The 18,385-nt window shown below is 40.7% G+C and overlaps 1 protein-coding gene across 5 annotated transcripts in view; it reads right to left on the bottom strand.

The window, feature by feature from the left end:
* sh3pxd2aa (SH3 and PX domains 2Aa) overlaps window positions 1-18,385 on the bottom strand; it is a 144,498-nt gene that overhangs the window by 66,772 nt on the left and 59,341 nt on the right. For all 5 annotated transcript variants that reach the window (XM_059329820.1, XM_059329827.1, XM_059329834.1 and 2 more), the window contains exon 6: window positions 6,759-6,784. In XM_059329820.1, coding sequence (XP_059185803.1) covers window positions 6,759-6,784 — 26 coding nt within the window. The remainder of the gene's footprint in view (window positions 1-6,758; window positions 6,785-18,385) is intronic.

The raw sequence follows: 18,385 nt of genomic DNA, 5'->3' as shown, positions 1-18,385 counted from the left end.
CAGAGGGGCTCCTGATGGTACAAACAAGTTCCTAATTAGCACAGACAGCTTAACAGATATATAAACACTAACTGCCCTTGTCCACTAAACCTGCACCTGTAATAACACACACACACACACACACACACACACAGCCTCCTCCATTGAAATACATGTTGCTATTCTGATGTTAGTCTGAAATCGTATCCATTGTGCCACGTAAACAAACTAGCGTCTGTCTGACAGTCACAACCCCTGTGGCCTTTTCAGCCCAAACAGCACCCCCCTCCTTCTCAATCTGGCCCTCACATGGAGGAGTACGAGCTCCATCTGCACGCTGCAGAGCTGTGACCCCTGACACTCCCTGGACCTGACCCTACCTTAAAAAAAACACGTCTGACATCTATGTCCCCTGCTAACTTGAGGGGAGATGAATCAGTGTTTGGTTTCTGTTAGGAGGCACCACAACAACAAACATGAATGGTTAACAACATATCAATGTAAAATTGATGCTTTAAAACACACTGCATACATATTTTCTATTATTTTAACCAAATTAAAAAATAAAATATCTTCAGAAAACAGCATGTTCAAAGTCTCTTGACTTGTATATTGTGTCTACAGGATACATCACAGCAGATTGTGTCATTAGAAAATCTAATCAGAATATATTTAAATAGTATGTCCCTAACATTTCCTTCCAGTATCATTAAGGGTGCTTTCACAACCCAAAGTTCAGTCCGTTTCGTCAAACTCTGGTTTCGGTTAAATCCTTGTTACGGTTCATTTGGACGCTTGTGAACTCTCCAGTCGTACTCTGGTGCGGACCAAAACAACCGGTTTGAGACCACTTGCAGAGAAGGTCTTGGTCCTATCTAAATGGACCGCAGTGCGGTTTGATTGCACTGTGAACATTATCCGACCCAATTACAGGAAATGAACCATAAAGGCAGCAGATTGTGGGCTAACATGAGGAGAAAGGATTTGTGTGCACAATAGATCAATGCAGAGTCAAGGTTATATTTTCATGGCGTGTTCGACTCTTTGTTGCTTTGTTTATTTCTGTGTTCACATTTTCCAACACCAATAAGAATTAATGCTGCGAGCATATTTCCAGCCCTCCACCTTTGTACACACTGTTCCATCTTCCACAAATCTTATTCTTTATTTACTTACATTCATGCACTGTGGAAGCAAACCAGACTAAATACAAAACAAACTAAAAGTATCATTTCGATCTGATTCGGACCAAACAAATGAACTTAGGTTGTGAAACTGCTTTAAGATCCATTAAAGTATGGATGGAGGGAAGAAAAAAACTTGCATAAAAGCTATAAAACTCCCATTTATTTTTGACAAGTCAAAGAACATCTCATGTCACCTTTAAACATAGTTTTACACAAATTATGTATTTAAACACTATGAATAAAATAAATGTTGGCCATGATTGCTGAAAGCAGAGTGTGGCACCACTGAAATTCACTTTATATTATGTGGAACACTGTGATTGGCTTTTAACATCCAGTTACATACATTTGGGTTAAATGGGTTGCAATTCAAATTATTTTGAATTGTAATATAGAGATTTAAGTTCTTTGAATTTCACTTTCGAAATGTTTCTTGTCTTAAAATTAAAGTGTTGTCTATGAGATAGCATTAGGCATTTATAAGAGGGAATGGCATGTAACAAAGGTCTCTACAATGGTTGGACTGGAAAATTGCAGTTGCATGGTGTAAATCTCAGACAGCTCCTTCATCAGGACACACTGACTGTTTTTCCACTTTGCTATTCTTGTTTACAGACTTCATATTATGTTGAGTCAGCAGATACCCAGTTTATATGTGCTGTTCCAAACTTCCTCTGTTTCTTCAGAAAGGGGCTCTGGTCCAGTGGAAGTGATGCATTTATTTTTCCAGTTGTGACAACAAAAATTTGCTGTCATTAACAGAAGAACAGCAGAGCAGATGTTGAAGCAGCAGTAGTCATCATAGCCGAGAGACCAAACAGAAAAACACCACTGAAAGAAAATTAACATTTTGGCATCTTAGGAAGTAGAACTGTCCCTTTGCTAAGTTCCCCTGAGAACGGCCACTGACCAATCCTGCGTTAGAAACAGCCTTCAGGGCTTTGTTAGCATTTACATGGTCATGTTAACCTCGATTTGCAAAATGGCCAAACAGTTTGGAACCTACAAGTCCTTGTCTCTGTAAACAGCACATCTGGTGATCCTGTCAAATGTGTGTTAGCATGTTAGCTGTGCTTCCAATCACAAAACATTCTCTCTCTCTCTCTCTCTCTCTCTCTCTCTCTCTTTCTCTCTCTCTCTCTCTCTCTCTCTCTCTCTCTCCCCACACCGTTTATTTGTGATCAAGTCACACTGACTCGCAAACAGCTTGCTAGCTTGTTGTGCTAACCTTAGCACATGTTGCTAACTGCGTACAGCTAAAAGTTTCCAACAATATAGGGAGTCATTACAAAACATTTGCTTATGATAAAAAAACAAACAACAAAAATGATAATGATTGAATCATCCTGCTGTGTGGGGTGTCAAGACCTGGGGTGCCTGACGCTCAATTTGAATGTCTTTCTACATTCACAATATTCTAAATTACACAAACCACTTGGAATTAGCAAATATTTAACCAACCACATGGCAGCAACTCAATGCATTTATACATGTAGACATGGTGAAGACGACCTGCTGAAGGTCAAAGCGAGCATCAGAAGGGGGAAGAAAGGTGATTTAAGTGACATTGAACGTGGCATGGTTGTTGGTGCCAGACGGGCTGCTCTGAGTATTTCACCAACTGCTGATCTAACCATCTCTAGGTTTTACAGAGAATGGTCCCAAAAACCTAATTAGGTGGCCAGTGAGTGTATATTGGGAAGCTGAAACTGTCAAATGCTTATTGTAGTCCTTTCTGTCTACTTTTCTCTATCATTTCCGAACTATTATTCTACAAAGTAGTGATTATTTCTTCTGGAATAGCTCTCACTGACACCACTGAAAATGTCACATTGACATGCTGGATGCGAAAGCTTGATGGGCTTGGAAGTGAAAGGTCGATTTCGTTCTTTCTGACAGTTTGACGTCACTTGTGTCCATTAAGGTGATTAGCCTCACACTTCTGTGACTGCACTTCTGGCTACAGTCAGTGAACAGGTTGAGATTTGGATATCTTTCCAGACTTGGCAGCCTCAGTCAGGACAATAACAGATTGTCCTGACTGAATTCTGTGCACAGTCACTGTTCAGAGCTGCTGGTTACCAAGAAATAGTTGCATCACATATCTCACGCCAGAATCACAAAGTGTCATAAAACAAACAAGTTAAAGCTTCCAGGGTGCTTGTTGACATGTTTTTTCTTTTAATTTAAACACTGCCATGATTTGTGTTGCCCACTGAAATTAAGGAAATATGTTTAACAAGAATGTGTAGTAGAGTATACATAAGCTTGAATGACAGGAAAAGGATTTAACTAATGGGTAATGAGTATGATTATATGGCAGCAACTGAGCAGGAGAAACCACAACGAGTGGATCCTGTTTTCTTTGAAAAGTAATGGTGAAAAGGGGTGTAACGGCTACTAAACACTCTCAGCGGGAAGCCTTCGAAAGCATCTCAGGGATTTACAGTGAGTGCTAAAGCAGAAAGTAAACATCATAAAAACAGTCATCTAACGTTAGGCTATAATCTTTCCTTTAGGACAGCTGGAGAGATGAATCTACTTTATATTAGGGCTGTGCGGTATGGGCCAAAAGTCATATCCCGATATATTTAGGCTGAATATCAATATAAGATATATATCCCGATATTTTTATCGCAAAGTGAGAGCAAATGTTCAGTCAAAGTCAAAGCCAAATATGACATGTCACAAGTAGTTTTATTGAAACCATTTATTACGCGTACTATTCGACAGACGGAAGCTTGTAGTTTGCTTATGGATCCAACATGGCTGCAGCAGACGCAAAGCTCTCTTTCGATCAAGCTGTAGACAGTGTTCTAGATAGTTTAGAGCGAAGGTTTATTTTAAAAGAAGAACAATGTTTGGCTTTACACTCCTTTATCACCACCAAAAAGGATGTTTTAGCCTTGCTTCCAACAGGATTTGGCTTAAGCCTAATCTACCAACTAGCCCCGTTAGTGGCTAAGCTAATGGTGTTTAGCGAGACCCTGGTTGTTGTGGTCGTCTTGCCATTGATCGCCTTGATGGAGGACCAGATAAAGGAGGCAGCCCAACTCAGTATCTCCGCGGCACAGCTGGGTCCCGAGCAGGAGAATGCAATCAAGAGTTGCCGATACCAGGTTCTGTTCAGCAGTCCCGTCGCTCTGCATATGTCATCTGGTATAATTGATACGATTGGCTAAGAGCTACGTACAGACGCTTATGATAGACATTCATAGCGCCCAATAAACGGCTCTGGCTGATCGTAAACCATGCCTCCTCAACGGAAAAATGAATAGGTGGTCTCCAGACTATATCTCATTTGTGGTATCGTCTGGCGTTAGCCAGGCTAACATGCAACAGTAATTCTCATAGAATTGTTTCTATATAATGCCTTTAGGATCAAAGTCATGATCGGGATGATTGAAATGAATGACTAGTACTGCTACTGGTTACTGTATGAAGCCTATGTGTATGCATGTGCTCATCTGGTGGAAGGGGCTTCGGACCGAGAGGAGAGCTCTATTTTACCTTTCCAGAAAACTGCACACTGCAGCTTTAAGGGACAGTGTTCCTTTCCACTTATAGAAATATTGCAGATGTTATGTAACTGTCCAAAGGTTTAAAAATAGATAATGTTTTGCCACACTGACAGGCTTAATGTTACTTCAGGTCGTAGCAGAGATCACTGGGTCAGTGGAGTGCCATCCAACTGGGCAACATCCCAGAGAATTAGGTTGGCTGACACTAAGGGTAGGAAAACCACCTGTTTCAAAGCATAATGCGCTACACGAAGGGGATGTAGAGGAAAAAAACAAACACATGAGCTGGCTTATTAGCAGCAGCAGTCAGCTTCCAAGAAATCAAATCACTTTGAGGAATGTGGATGTAATTGAATTGGTAGTGAGCTCTTTCTGGGGCTACAACAAACCCATTCCTTGCAGGAGGGTCACGCAATTTCTGTGCTTTTCATCCAGAAATAAACTCACCATCAATTTCAACACGTGTTTACTTGAAGAAGGTCGCATTACCAAACTTTAACAAATGAGGTATGAAAAACAAAAGCAAAAATAGCCCTACGACACATGGACTTGTTTTTGTATTGCTGCTTTTTAGAGTTTTGGATTGCTGCCTACTTATAACCAAAAACAACAAGATATTCCCACTCTAAAACAATTCAATATCAAGACAATGTAGTCTTTTAGGGCATCTGTAGCAAAAGAATCATATTCTCCCTCAAGCACAGGCTATTTCCTGCATTCTCTCTTTAATAATTTATAAGAGGTATGACTGAAATTTCCCTCTGTCTACCTAGCTATAAACAAATGTATTAACATTATGTATGCATGTATTAGAGACTCACATGTAGCAATGCTTTTGCTAAGCAGCTATACTTCAACTAATACCCTCTGAGAGCCATACATTTGCAAAGGAGGATAAAAAATCCTTGACAGTAATGAATGGATGAATAGTCTTATAGTTATAGTTGGGTCAATTTCCAGTGGTCCTGTTTGATTGTATGCCACCAGCTCAACTGGCAATTCATTATAACTGTGCTGACGACTTCACTCTGTAAATCCAACCAGTATTTATAGTTTTCCTACAAAAGTATTGTTGAACTGGTCAGTCCACTGAGGCAAACTTACAGCCGTTAAAGTATGTCAGAAGATCTAACACCATCCAATTAATACAAAAACAATTTTTTTATGAGCTTTTTGGTGGTGACGAGATAAGACATAGCAGAGTTCGTCTCAAAGAAAATTAAAATTGCACAATGGCTGCTCAGTCAAGAGTGACACTGAAAGTAATATTCAGTATACTGGTCTGGTCCGGTGTTTGTCTTTATATCAAACTGATTCAAAAAAACTGACATCGGCCAAACCCTACCTATAGTGGCTGTTGGCCTATGTCACTGAATTCACATGTTGGATGCATCTACTCGAACAGGTTTACGACCTGTCAATGGTTGGATGTTTATACTTAATGGTATATTCTACTGTATTGTATATGTTGCATCCAATATAACTATATTAGCATCTGTTTACCTTTAAAGTCGATGGGAAATAGACCAAAGAGATCAGGATAAAACCAAACCCCTAAGCATACCATCAAAGGTATTCCTGTTAAAGTCAATATTTCTTATTGAATTATTAAGAAAACTAAACATGTCTTGTACTAAAAGCTTCACCTAGAACTTCAGTTGAAGACCCACAGGCAAACAATCTTTCAAAGATCCCATCTGCCACATCAGAGAATAACGCTTTCTCTTAACAAAACATTTGTTAATGACTCTATTTTGACAAACCAAAGAACTCTCAGGCAATTCTGCAACCCCACCCTGGACTACGAGCAAATCAACAGCCAAAAGGAGAGGGCTTGACAGCTTTTTGAACCCACCCTAAAACACAGTTGACAGCAAGTCAGCGTCCTGCAGCGGGACAAGTAAACAAACCACACACTGACATCACATGAATAACAGACAAGTAGCAGAGAAAGTCTCAGAGTCGTACGTCATGCAGCATAACATCCCGACTTGGGTCTCTGGTAAAAGCAACAAGTTGGAAGAGATTATCAGCTTTTGGGAAGGATAGTGAAGAAAAACAGGTGACTTACCGGACTTGCGCTTTGAGCCATAGTCCCTGAGGGAGAAGCAACACAAGAGGGACATAGTTAGTGACAGCAGATGCCGCTCGGTCAACAACAAAGCATGTGGTCACCGCATACGGATTGTGACACTCCCAAATGGCAAAAACTGGCAACTGCACTCAAAAACACATGCATGCAATCGGCTTTAGCTCACTAAGAAATGCATGTGTTTGAGGGAGAGAGACAGAGGCAGAGAGTGAAGGATGGAGAAGGAGAGGGAGGAATGACTTTGGCCAGCTGCCCGTGCTCCCCGCAACAGACACAAATTAGTCATGTGACTCCAAAGCGGCACCACCATCCTCTTCCTATACTCCTTCTCTTCCTCCCTCCCTCCCTCCTCCCTTCTTCACCCTGTCAGAGTAGAAGGCGACCTCCCCGCATTTAGAAGACGGAGGCTCAGTTTAAGATGCCTTGCTTAATGGATTCTAATGGGATTACGCCACAAGGCTAAGCTATAGATGGGGGGTGACACAGTACTGTGTGTGAGGTTTTCTGTGCTCAGTGTGTCCGCCTCTGCCCTTGTCAATAGTGACTTTCGGACTCTGGCAGCGTGGCAATTGAGTTAAAAAAGATAGTAGAGAGATCAGGTGAAGACAGGCTGTGCTATTTATAGAAACGCAGACCTGACAATCTGTCCATCGTCACTCCGCATACCCCCCCACTTCCTCCTTCTGTCGTCTTTCCCTTGTGCTTTTCAGAATCAATGTCATAAGGATGAATCAAAACTCTCATCTAACCTCAAGTTTAGCCACGTCATTCAGCTGCAGTACAGTTGGAAATCACAGGCAGAACAATAAAACTAATGCGCGATGCTGCAGTGAAGAGCTCAATCCCACCAGAGGCTTCTCTCCCATACTGTCTGTTGTTTAAAAATAAGTATAGGCAGTGATATCAACCCCCAGACAGCAACAAGGGATATAGAGACCAGAAGGTGAAGTGGTTAGTGGATGACTAATAGCAACACAACTCTCATTTCAAGAGGAGTACCAGATTGCAGCTGATGGCTGTCAGAACATCTCAGGATAATAGAGGGATGTGTGCGAGGTAAGTAGATATATGTATGCATATTGGCATGGTTAAACTCCCAACCATGAAAGTAAAGCCAATGCAAAAGTGCCTTAACCAAAAGACACTCTGAGGAGTCAGTTTTTCATTGTGAATGCACCAAGAAACCAGGTATCGAGCTCTAGCATTGGCTGACAGCATCTTTCCAGCTTAATCCTTTCTGCACAGTTGAAACAACTTGAAAACAGGATTGCACAAACCAGTGGCTGACGTCACAATGACGACACCTATTATCTATATACAGCCTATGGTGTGGATGCTGAGTCAGTGAACATCACCAACAACCACCAGCAGATGGTGTAGGTAATTGATCGTGTGTGTTCCCCGAAGATTCAGGATCAACTATCCATCTGTAAGAGCATGGTTGACTGGGACGGTTGACCTTGCTGACCGTTGTGAAACAGCATTCCATGAATGAGGAAGCTCTTATCTTGTCAGGTATGATGTAGAGCAAATAGGCTCGGAAGATTATACTGCAGTGCCAGGAGAGCAGGCACTGCTCAGGGCAGCATAGCCAGCAGTGAAGGCAGTGCCCTCTCACTGCATGAGGTTAATGAAAACCTCCTCTTGGCTCTCGCTGCGACCGCATTCGAGCTAATAAAGAGACACCGACAAGTATTCTGTTCGTGCACAGGCATACACACATGCACAAGTGCTCTACAAGAAGACAGGATAAGGGCAGACACACAAGACAGCACACATGCATGAGCAAAAGCCATGTCTCATTTCAGATACAACAGCTCCAGATTCTTGAGTGTCACTGTGCTTGTTCTAGCTGGCTTTTTCTCTATCCCTTCATCCATTTCGCTGTGATCTGATGTATCTGTCTCTTTGTGACAGGCCACAGCAGATGAATAAAGCCTTTATACGGACATCTCCACCATGATGACTGTGTGCTAGCAACCAGAATATGCTTCATTGTCACCAAAGTGGGACACGGCGGGACTTAACCCCTCGCCTCATCCCATACATCTCAAGTCATGCTGGGCACACGACCTCTGATACATTTGGAATGTATACCATTCATGTCAATGGCCAACGACTTTCAATGACTTGTACTGCAGAGTGTTTGAATGTGTCACAGTGGAAAGTATGTTGTGGACAGACGGAGCCTCAGAGTTGGCAGGGTATTTGCCAGGATGTTTGCCCTTTCACTCTAGGCTTGCCACAGTGGCAGTTAAGATGCTGATATCCTCTGTTTGGGCACAAGGGAATGTTTTACATTTTAAGAGAATGGTAACTGCTGTGTTCACTTTTCCATTTGCCTAATACTCTTCTCTTATTCACTCTCAATTGTGTTTCTGGATCATTAAAGGCATTGTCAAAAGAAATTGGTAGGCTGGTCTAAAATTAGTTACTACCTTCAATTCATTCCAAAGGACTTACTTTCATGTCTCAAAACAAATAGTTCTTTTAGAAATGGGAGTTCTAATTTTGGAACATTCCTCAGCCACAGAAGCTTGCCTTAACAGGAAAACTCCTATTAATTTCCTCTATTCCTGGTCATTCATTTCATTTCCCAACATAAAATACTACTGGGCACTTGTTCTTGTAAGACTTAACAGGGAAGCAGGAATTCAGGTCATTTGGTCAAGAGGCCAAAAGCAACAGGCTTTACAGCTACTAGCACTCACAGAAGCTAGCACTGTCTGTCCAGTTTACTAGCACTAATAAATGTATGGAGGTGCAAACAGTAGGGACGAGACGTTATATGATTTTATGAGATAAAAGCACTCAAAATAAGTAGATTGTGGTGTATTTCCATTGTCAAGATAATGGTGAACATGACTTGAAAAGGCGGTATCATCTGCTAATGTACGTGCTATTGATTGATTTCCTGATTTATTTGGAATTGGCGCAAGAGGGAAATGCAGAGCCCAACTCCAGAACATGCTAGAGGAAGGTGTTTGACCCGCAAACTAACACCTACAATTTGAAAAATATGTATTCTTTTAAAATATGCAGTGATTCCATTTTAAGAGTTTTAGGCATGCTGATTATTATCATGATAATAGTATGAATAGCATTTATTTTGGCCAGGATAATTATGACATGACATTTTCAAATGGTTCCATGCCTACTAAATAGTGATGAAATAATGTACCATTTTATAAGATTTTATCTTTGTTTATATGGTATATAGTACATCTGGTATGAATAAAGAAAAAAGCCTGCTCAACATAATGTACATAGCCAAAGTACAAGTTATCCAATGTGTAAAGGGATTGCTCCTCCATCAGCCAAACTGCGAAGGTAGTTTTTATATGCATGCTGGAGGCCTGCTGGGTTAATTGAACAAGCTAACGGTAAATGATCTCCGCAGAGTGACAATACAATAGGTGTAAGTGTGGGACCTGGAAATGTCTGGTTGTAACTTATCAACGAGGTGAGGACAGGGGCCAATACATGAGTTTTGTTTGGTGGAGAACGGCAGCAGCATGAAAAGTACTTTGCTATAGCAAACTCCCAGGGAGCCTGTTAAGCTATTCATGCTGTGCATGGTTTGAAAGGCAAATACGACCTCGAAGCTCTATAAACAAGTCCCAATCAAGAGAAAAGCAGGGGTGTAAGCAGTTTGTGGTCCAACTGTAGATGTCTTCACAAATCACTCAGGCCTAAACTGAAGCTGTGCTATATTTGAATATCCGGTGTTAATTGTTCCTGATAAATGATCAAAGCAGTCACAGAAGACACAGCTGTTGAAGCCCTTCGTTAATCCTGACACACAGCGACTGCTGATTGGATCGATAGAATGTGCTTTTTCTGTTGTTATGGAAAGCAGGTCAAAGTAAAGGTTTGCTTGCATCACGTGTGGGTGGTTGTTAGCATTAAGCATTCACAAAAGGCTTTAGAACAACATGCCTGCATGATATCCAAGCATTAGCCCACTAAAGCGGCTCAGGAGGCAAACATTAGGCCACATTAGCCATGCTAACAACTAGCAGCTAATTACAGTATCATCTTATTATTGCCAACATTAACCCAGTTCTGAGCAAGAATATAAATATTCCTGTGTCTAAGTAAAAATAAAGATGTTGGGCTTGTTAGCTGAAGTGGCATTTTACATTACATTAGGACATGCCAGTGGGAGCACAGCTGGCTATTTTTGGTTTTATTTTTCGAGGTATGGATTTGAAGGCATCTGCAAAGCATTAGGGCACAAAGGAGGGGCAGGGGAGAGTAAGACGTAGGAGGACAAGGAGGGAGAGCAGAAACACAGGGTCCATACTCTATCCAGTGACCCGGGTCCCTGAGGCTGAAATCAAACTCTTCCCTTGAGGGCTGAGCAACCAGCTCCGGCTGCCAGCTCTTTTCCTACATCTCCTCAAGGTATGGAGAGGAGGAAGCGAGGGGTGAAAGGCGATGTGAAGAATACATACTGCAGTGGTGGAGAAAAGGGTGTTTTATGTTGCTAGGTGGAATCTCAAGGCCATTTTTTGCAGTCAATAGAGAAGTAGGAGAGGAGTTACCAAGATTTTACAGCTTTTAAGTCCAGAATTTCACAGCCAGTGAGGTGAGAAAATGTCATGCTGACATCAATCCTATCTAAATCAATATCTGTTTTTTCTGCATATCTGCTTTATTTGATAGGAAGAGAGACATGCAGGAACGGTAGGGGAGAGAGGGGGGATGACATTCAGCAAAGGGCCCTGACAAGGACTCTGAGAGGTAGAATCACAACTAGTCCTTCAACACATACGCTCGTATATGTTGTTTGTTCCTACTCTCTATAGCAGTCCACAGAGGCGTCTCTGTCCGTAACACTGACAGGTAGGGTTGTCAAAAGTATCGATACGCAAAAAAGTATCGATACTAAAACATTGTATCCGGATACAATACTCATTTTCAAAAGTATCGAGTATCTGAAGCTTGTTACCGTAGTTGCAGTTTCTTTTTGCACAACTGTTTTTTATTATAAATAAACCTGTGGTTATGTTGATTTTTACATGTTGCATTTTTCTTGTTGCTAAAAAAATTTGTTAAATTTTGGGGTCTTTGTTCTTGTGGTATCGAAAATGGTATCGAGTATCGAATATTTTCTTGAGTATCGGTATCGAGTTGAAAATTTTAGTATCGTGACAACCCTAGTGACAGGGGATCAAAACATCCTCATACCTACATGTCATGTTGCAGGTAACCACGCGTGGTTAACGGCACAGTTCGGTTAGGTTAGGGCAACAACACTGCTTGTTTAGATTTAGGAAAAGATCATGGTTTGGATTAAAATAAGTATGTTTGTTATGTAACTTAATTTCGGTGCATGACACAGTAACATATGTGAAGTATTTATGTATGCTATATCTTAAGTCATGCTATTACGTTCATTTTTTTTTTTCCATTTTATTAATTCTTCTTTTCGAACTGAAAAAAATAAACAACATAAACTAAAACAGCGTAGGCTAGATGCATATACATATTCATACACATACTCACATAGACACCATTAAACAGATGTACATAAACATATAAACATTTACACACATACAGTATTAAAGCCCTATACATATACATGCATCTGCCCTGTTTTAAGTAATAAGATAGAAATAAGAACCAGTTAACTTAATATTCAATATGCATTTCCTTATATTATTTTGGTTCGAAAAAAAAGGGAGTAGGCTGAAGTATAAAATACTTATCTAGGCCTATCCCCTGATACGTAAGTGACATAGTAACACTGAGTAAAATTAAGTCAATGCGAACTTTTGGTTTCACATGGGACATGAACAGCAGTCTCCTGAGTCAAAGTCTTGTGTTTGTTTGAGCTGTCCATCCACCCCGAACCTCCTCCACATGCAACCTTTGTCACTCTTTATGACAACGTGACTTCCTCTTTGCACTCATCTTAATAACTACTACAGCCTCTAGAGGTTGTAATAAACATAAATATGTTATAAAAAGCTGCTTGTACAAACAACTTATGCACTGCAAAAAAAGGAGTGTCTAAAAACAAGATAAAACACTAAATCTGAGGGAAATGATCTTGCTGCATGGACAGATAATTTCACTTGACAAGATTTCTTAAATTAAGATTATAAAATCTAGAAATTAGCACGTTGAACGCTTAAAATAAGAAATTAACTCTTAAAACAAGATAAATTATCCAACACTTCTAAATCGAAAGTTTTTTTTGTCTTGGTAAGAAACAAATAATTTGCAGTGCACTCTGCTCGGGCCAGTTCATCGCTGCTTGCAGCTTTAATTTATCTTGTTTTAAGAGTTAATTTCTTTTTTTAATCGTACAATATGCTAGATTTAATAATCTCAATTTAAGAAATTGTGTCAAGTGAAATTATCTGTTAATGCAGCAAGATAATTTCCCTCAGATTTAGTGTAGTAGTAGTGTAGTAGTTTTTTTTCTTGTTTTAAGACACCCCTTTTTTGCAGTGTGGGGTCATGTTTTGGGGGGAGGACAATGTCCAGAATCTGCATTGATGCGACCAACAATCACACACCTGTTTTCCCCCTTGTTTCAGGAATTAAATAAATAAAAACTATTTTTAGTGACAGTTAATTCACATGCACAGATGTTGACTGTTCATACGCAAACGTGCAATTGAAACTGCTGTTATTGTGACAGCAACAATGTTTTATTGACACTCAGTGTAAAGTATGCACTTAGTGACCAAATGGCGCCTATGTTAGTGTGTGTGTATAAACCTGTCAGACATAGTAAAGAAAGGTATGTATCTCCTGAACAAAAACATCAACAGATGGGCCAGTTGCAAACACCGGAACACACACATTTCGTCACACTTTTCATCACATACTGACATTTCGTCACAGTGGATTCACTGACTACGGCTCCATGAAGCAGGAACGATCCCACGCACGTCTTATCAGTTCCAGAGCTTCGAGCCCTCGACATTGATTGTCAAACCGAAACAGATGTGAGTGAGTACGCTGAGGCAGGACATGTGGTGGGAGGGTCAGGCAGGTCAGCTCAGTGGTCAGCTGACTGCAGACATGTTAGTCAAGGGATTTTCAACTGTTTACATGTGTACAAAGAACCTAGAATCTCTGGTTTTCAGGCGGCTATTTTGCCTTCTGTTTTTCCACAATATTCCCTGTTCTTCAAGTGGTATCTACAGCATATAAGAGTGCTGCTGAACTGGAATTATGTTGGCTTTTAAGGATGAACAAAATGAGGTTGTTAGTTGTGTTAAGCCTCTTAAAGAAAACAGTAGTTCTGATTAAATAGCAGCTATACCAGAGCTGAGTTTCTACCCTCAGACAGAGAAATAAGTGCATTAACTTGCTATTTGTTTTTGTTTTTACACATTACAGTTCCATGCAAGTCTAGAAGTAGTATTGTTATGATTACAACTGTTTGTGGACTATTATAAACTCCAACTGCATTATTTTATGGCTTGGCAACAACTCAATATCATTATTTATCATCTTTCAATGGAATCGTAGTGTGATGAAATCATATACTGAAATATTGTGATGAACAATTACATATTCTAAATTGATCATAACAAGCACATATTAACTCAAATTTCAAGACAATCTGATGTGAAATATTTCAGGGAACATTGTAATTTTGGTTTTACATCAAACTTCCCATTGTATTATACAGGGTATAGCTGTAAAAGAAAGAAAAAAATAACTTGAAAGAGTAAGATTAATTTTGCACTTAATTTCTTAATTAAATGAGAAAACTTTCCATTTGTCAAATATTTACTTCACACAGTATACAGAAATAGGCTTTACCACGTCGTTATTTCATACAGACTATTTCATTATTGAATTACCAGAAAACATGCCATATCACCCAGCCCTACATGCTTTATAAAAAGTTTCGGAAGCTTAAAACTGTAAGAGAAGAAGAAATGTGGTCCGTGAAGGCAGGTGGATTTAGTCGTTTAGCGTATATGAGTGGGTTGGCAGATAAAGGGCTAATCAATGTGTTTACAAGTATTAGCATAATGGCTGCAACTTAATGACTCTCAATGGCCCCCTGCTAGGCCAGCCTGCAAGACAAGTAAATAAACACTCCCCAAAGATTACCGCCTTAGCCTCTCTCTCTCTCTCTCTCTCTCTCTCTCTCTCTCTCTCTCTCTCTCTCTCTCTCTCTCTCTCTCTCTCTCTCTCTCTCTCTCTCTCTCTCTCTCTCTCTCTCTCTCTCTCTCTCTCTCTCTCTCTCTCTCTCTCTCTCTCTCTCTCTCTCTCTCTCCATGAACTCCACACCCCACTTCATCCCTCAGCATCGCCAAATCCAGACCTCAGCCCTTACCCTCCCACTACTCCCTCAAATCCTAAGTCCCTCAAGCGCCCCATATTACCCTCAGCCATCCCCTGTCTTTTCGCCCTCATGGCCATGACAAGGCCAAAGCTCACTGCAGGCATTAGCACTCCAGATGGGGTTCAAGGAATCAATTAACCTCAACACTCTCTAGGACACTTATTGTACACACTGTGACACATGCAGGTTGCAGATATACTGAATTGGCAACTGAGTTTCATGTGCATATTCTGAAATATATACTCAAGAGTAAAGTGCAGTCGACAGTTTTATTACTGCAGACCTGACCAGTCTGACTGACCAGTCGCTGCATATGATCCAGGCATATACATGTATGTGGACAATCTGCACAGACCTTCACACATGGGCAGGGAAGGACAATTACATCTCATGCACCCTTTGGGCTTGGTGGACGCATTAGGTTTGATTACAATATTAATCTTAACAAAAATGGGCACTTTAAGCAGTTCTTTGGCAAGTTCTTTTTGGTATTTTCACTATTCTTACATTTTGCTTTTTTCTTACTTTCTGTCACATATACATAATATTACATTGGTAGATGTCTCCTTTGCATCAAAAGGAACCAGTTGATGTTTTCTGGGCATGTCCACCTGGTAGGAGGCCCTGGGGAAGACCCAGAACAAGATGGAGGAATTATATTTCTTGCATGGCCTGCTTCGTGGTCCCCCAAGAGGAGCTGGACGTTGTGGCTGGGGAGAGGGAAGTCTGGAATACTTTGCTAAGCCTGCTGCCCCCGCGACCCAGACGGATAAAAATGGATGGATGGTAGATGTCCATATTAAACATTTTGAAGTAATGCGCTGTTAAAAGTACTCCATGTGAGCAAAAATTCAGGTTTCTGACCATTTTGCTCCATTTCCAACCTGGATTCTTGGTTGTACATTATAAGCTACTTGCCAATACCAGCGACAGACCCGGACACCCTAATGCCCCAATGCTTCACCCCCACTCAGTAACACAAACACATTATCACCCACTTATTCCTAATTAGACTAGAAACAACAATCTGTCCTAACCCCATCACCAGGGACAACCCTGCTGCTTAGTCAATCCCCTGTCAAGAGCCCAAAAACTAACCAATCACACGAGTTCATGACTTATTCCAGTCATAATCTGATAATCTTGCAGCATCTCTCTTCTTGAGGCACAAGCCAAGGTCGATCCCTATTGTTATTCATGGGGAGGGTGGTGAGGGGGCATGATGAATGATGATAACATCACCCGGGCCTCACACTACGGTAGCCTATGGGGGCAGTGGCCAATATTTTCATCATGGCTGAAATGCAGCATGCGCATATTAATTGAGAAATTTGTCACCGTTATGGTCTGCAGAGGACAGATAATGCCATTTAGGCTGATAGTTATATGATTGCTATACAGCAGCCCAGACAGATAAAACAAATCACAGCCCATGTCCCATGCAAATTGACTCGATAAAAATGCAAGATGCTGGGGAAAAAATGCTAAGTAAGAGAGGAAAAAAATCATGTTTCATAAAAAGAGAAAAAGGAGTCTAACTTAGGAGAGAAATTCCATCCAGTGGAAATAGATCTCACACGGGAAGAGCAGGGAGCCAAAATGGACATAAATACAGAAAAAAAGACGAAGAATGAGAGAAATTCTTGAGAAGCTGGTCAGACACTGGATACATTAATAGAGGAGGGGAAGCCCTGGGGAGGTTTGTGAGTGGACAAAAGATCAGACCAGTGGCTTAGGGTGCAGCTGTTTGTATTGTGGAGCACGCCACCATGTGGAGAGTTACCACAGAGTAGAGGAAGAGTTATATTTCTTGATGCAAAGTTGTGATTTCTTACTTAGTTTAATGAAAATGCTGAGCATTGTGTATAGAAATGGTTCTCAACCCTTTCCTCCTGTGATCCCTTAAAGGGTAGATTCAGTGTGTCTTCAGCAACAAAATGTAAATAATGTTGTATAGCGTATAGAGTATTGCAGCCTCAGCACTGCAAAAAAAGAAAAGTTGGGTGAACTCAAAATTTCAAGGCAACAAACTTCGATACAATTTTAAGTTGGACGATTAAACTAAATATTTTAAGTTTTGTTTTTGAGTTTGCTCAACTCTGAATTCAGATTTTTGTCAAACTTAGTACAAACTTGTACTAATTTATAATTTTACATTGTAATGACTTTTAATCCTTACTTCTGCTAACTTCTGCAATGTGCTGAATTGGCACGAGTGTAACACCGCTATGAAATATCAGCTAATGTTGCGACCACAATTTTGAGTTAGCATTGATACGCTAATGGCTACTCTTGTAGCTGTAACAGTTAGCCGCTAGCTTTCGCTAATGACCGAATTTCACAACAAAGAAATAACAGTTAGCAGAACTATTGTCTCTTGTTGTGAACCCCAACTTAAAGATATAAGTAACAACAACTCACAAACTTGTTTTTGAACATACAACTGGCTTCATTTGTTGTGCTAACTTACATTATAGCCCTAAATGTCAGTAATTTCTATTAAAGTTTTACAGACTTAAATCACTATTTTAGGCCAAAAAATACAAGTTGGCTTTTTTGCAGTGAGAGTGGTGTGTGAGATTTGATGGGTGTGTGATGGGGTGTGTCTGTTACTAGGACAGGAAGGTGTGCTGGATGAGTCAGGCTAGCAGTAAACCATTAATATAACAGTGAATGTTCAGTCTGAGATGAAATTAATGCTACAGCTCACCGCCAGCAAACCAGAGACCCTGAGTTATGTTTACCACCAGATGAATAAATCATGTGGAAGTTATACTAAGGATTGCACAGATTGATTAGCAGCTGATTTTCAGCTGATTGGTCATGACCAGTGAATAACAGACATTAGACCTAATTTACCCTCAAGCCGCATGATGGTTTTATGTCACACACACATCGACACAGACACACAAACACACAACGTGCACACATGTGTGACAGTAAATATGAAGAGCAATGTCGCTGTGAACGCAACAGCACAGTGTGTATGTACAGTTTAGGCTCTGGAAGAAATGCTTTCGCCTTGGGGCGGCTGTGGCTCAGTTGGTAGAGTTGGTTGGCCCCCAACCGAAGGGTTGGCGGTTACACAGCCTACATGTCGAAGTATCCTTGAGCAAGATACTGAATCCCAAATTGCTCCCGATGCTGTGTTCATCGGTGTGTGAATGAATTCCCAATGGTGGCAGGTGGGACCGTTTAGGGTAGCCTCTGCCACCAGTATGAATGTGTGTGTGAAAGGGTGAATGAGCTTTGAGTGGTCGCAAAGCGACTAGAAAAAGCAATA

Source organism: Centropristis striata, chromosome 1 (genome assembly GCF_030273125.1).
Source record: "Centropristis striata isolate RG_2023a ecotype Rhode Island chromosome 1, C.striata_1.0, whole genome shotgun sequence".
NCBI classification, from domain to species: Eukaryota; Metazoa; Chordata; class Actinopteri; order Perciformes; family Serranidae; genus Centropristis; species Centropristis striata.
The sequence above is the reverse complement of the archived record's forward strand: the minus strand, read 5'-3'. Positions and strand labels throughout refer to the sequence as shown.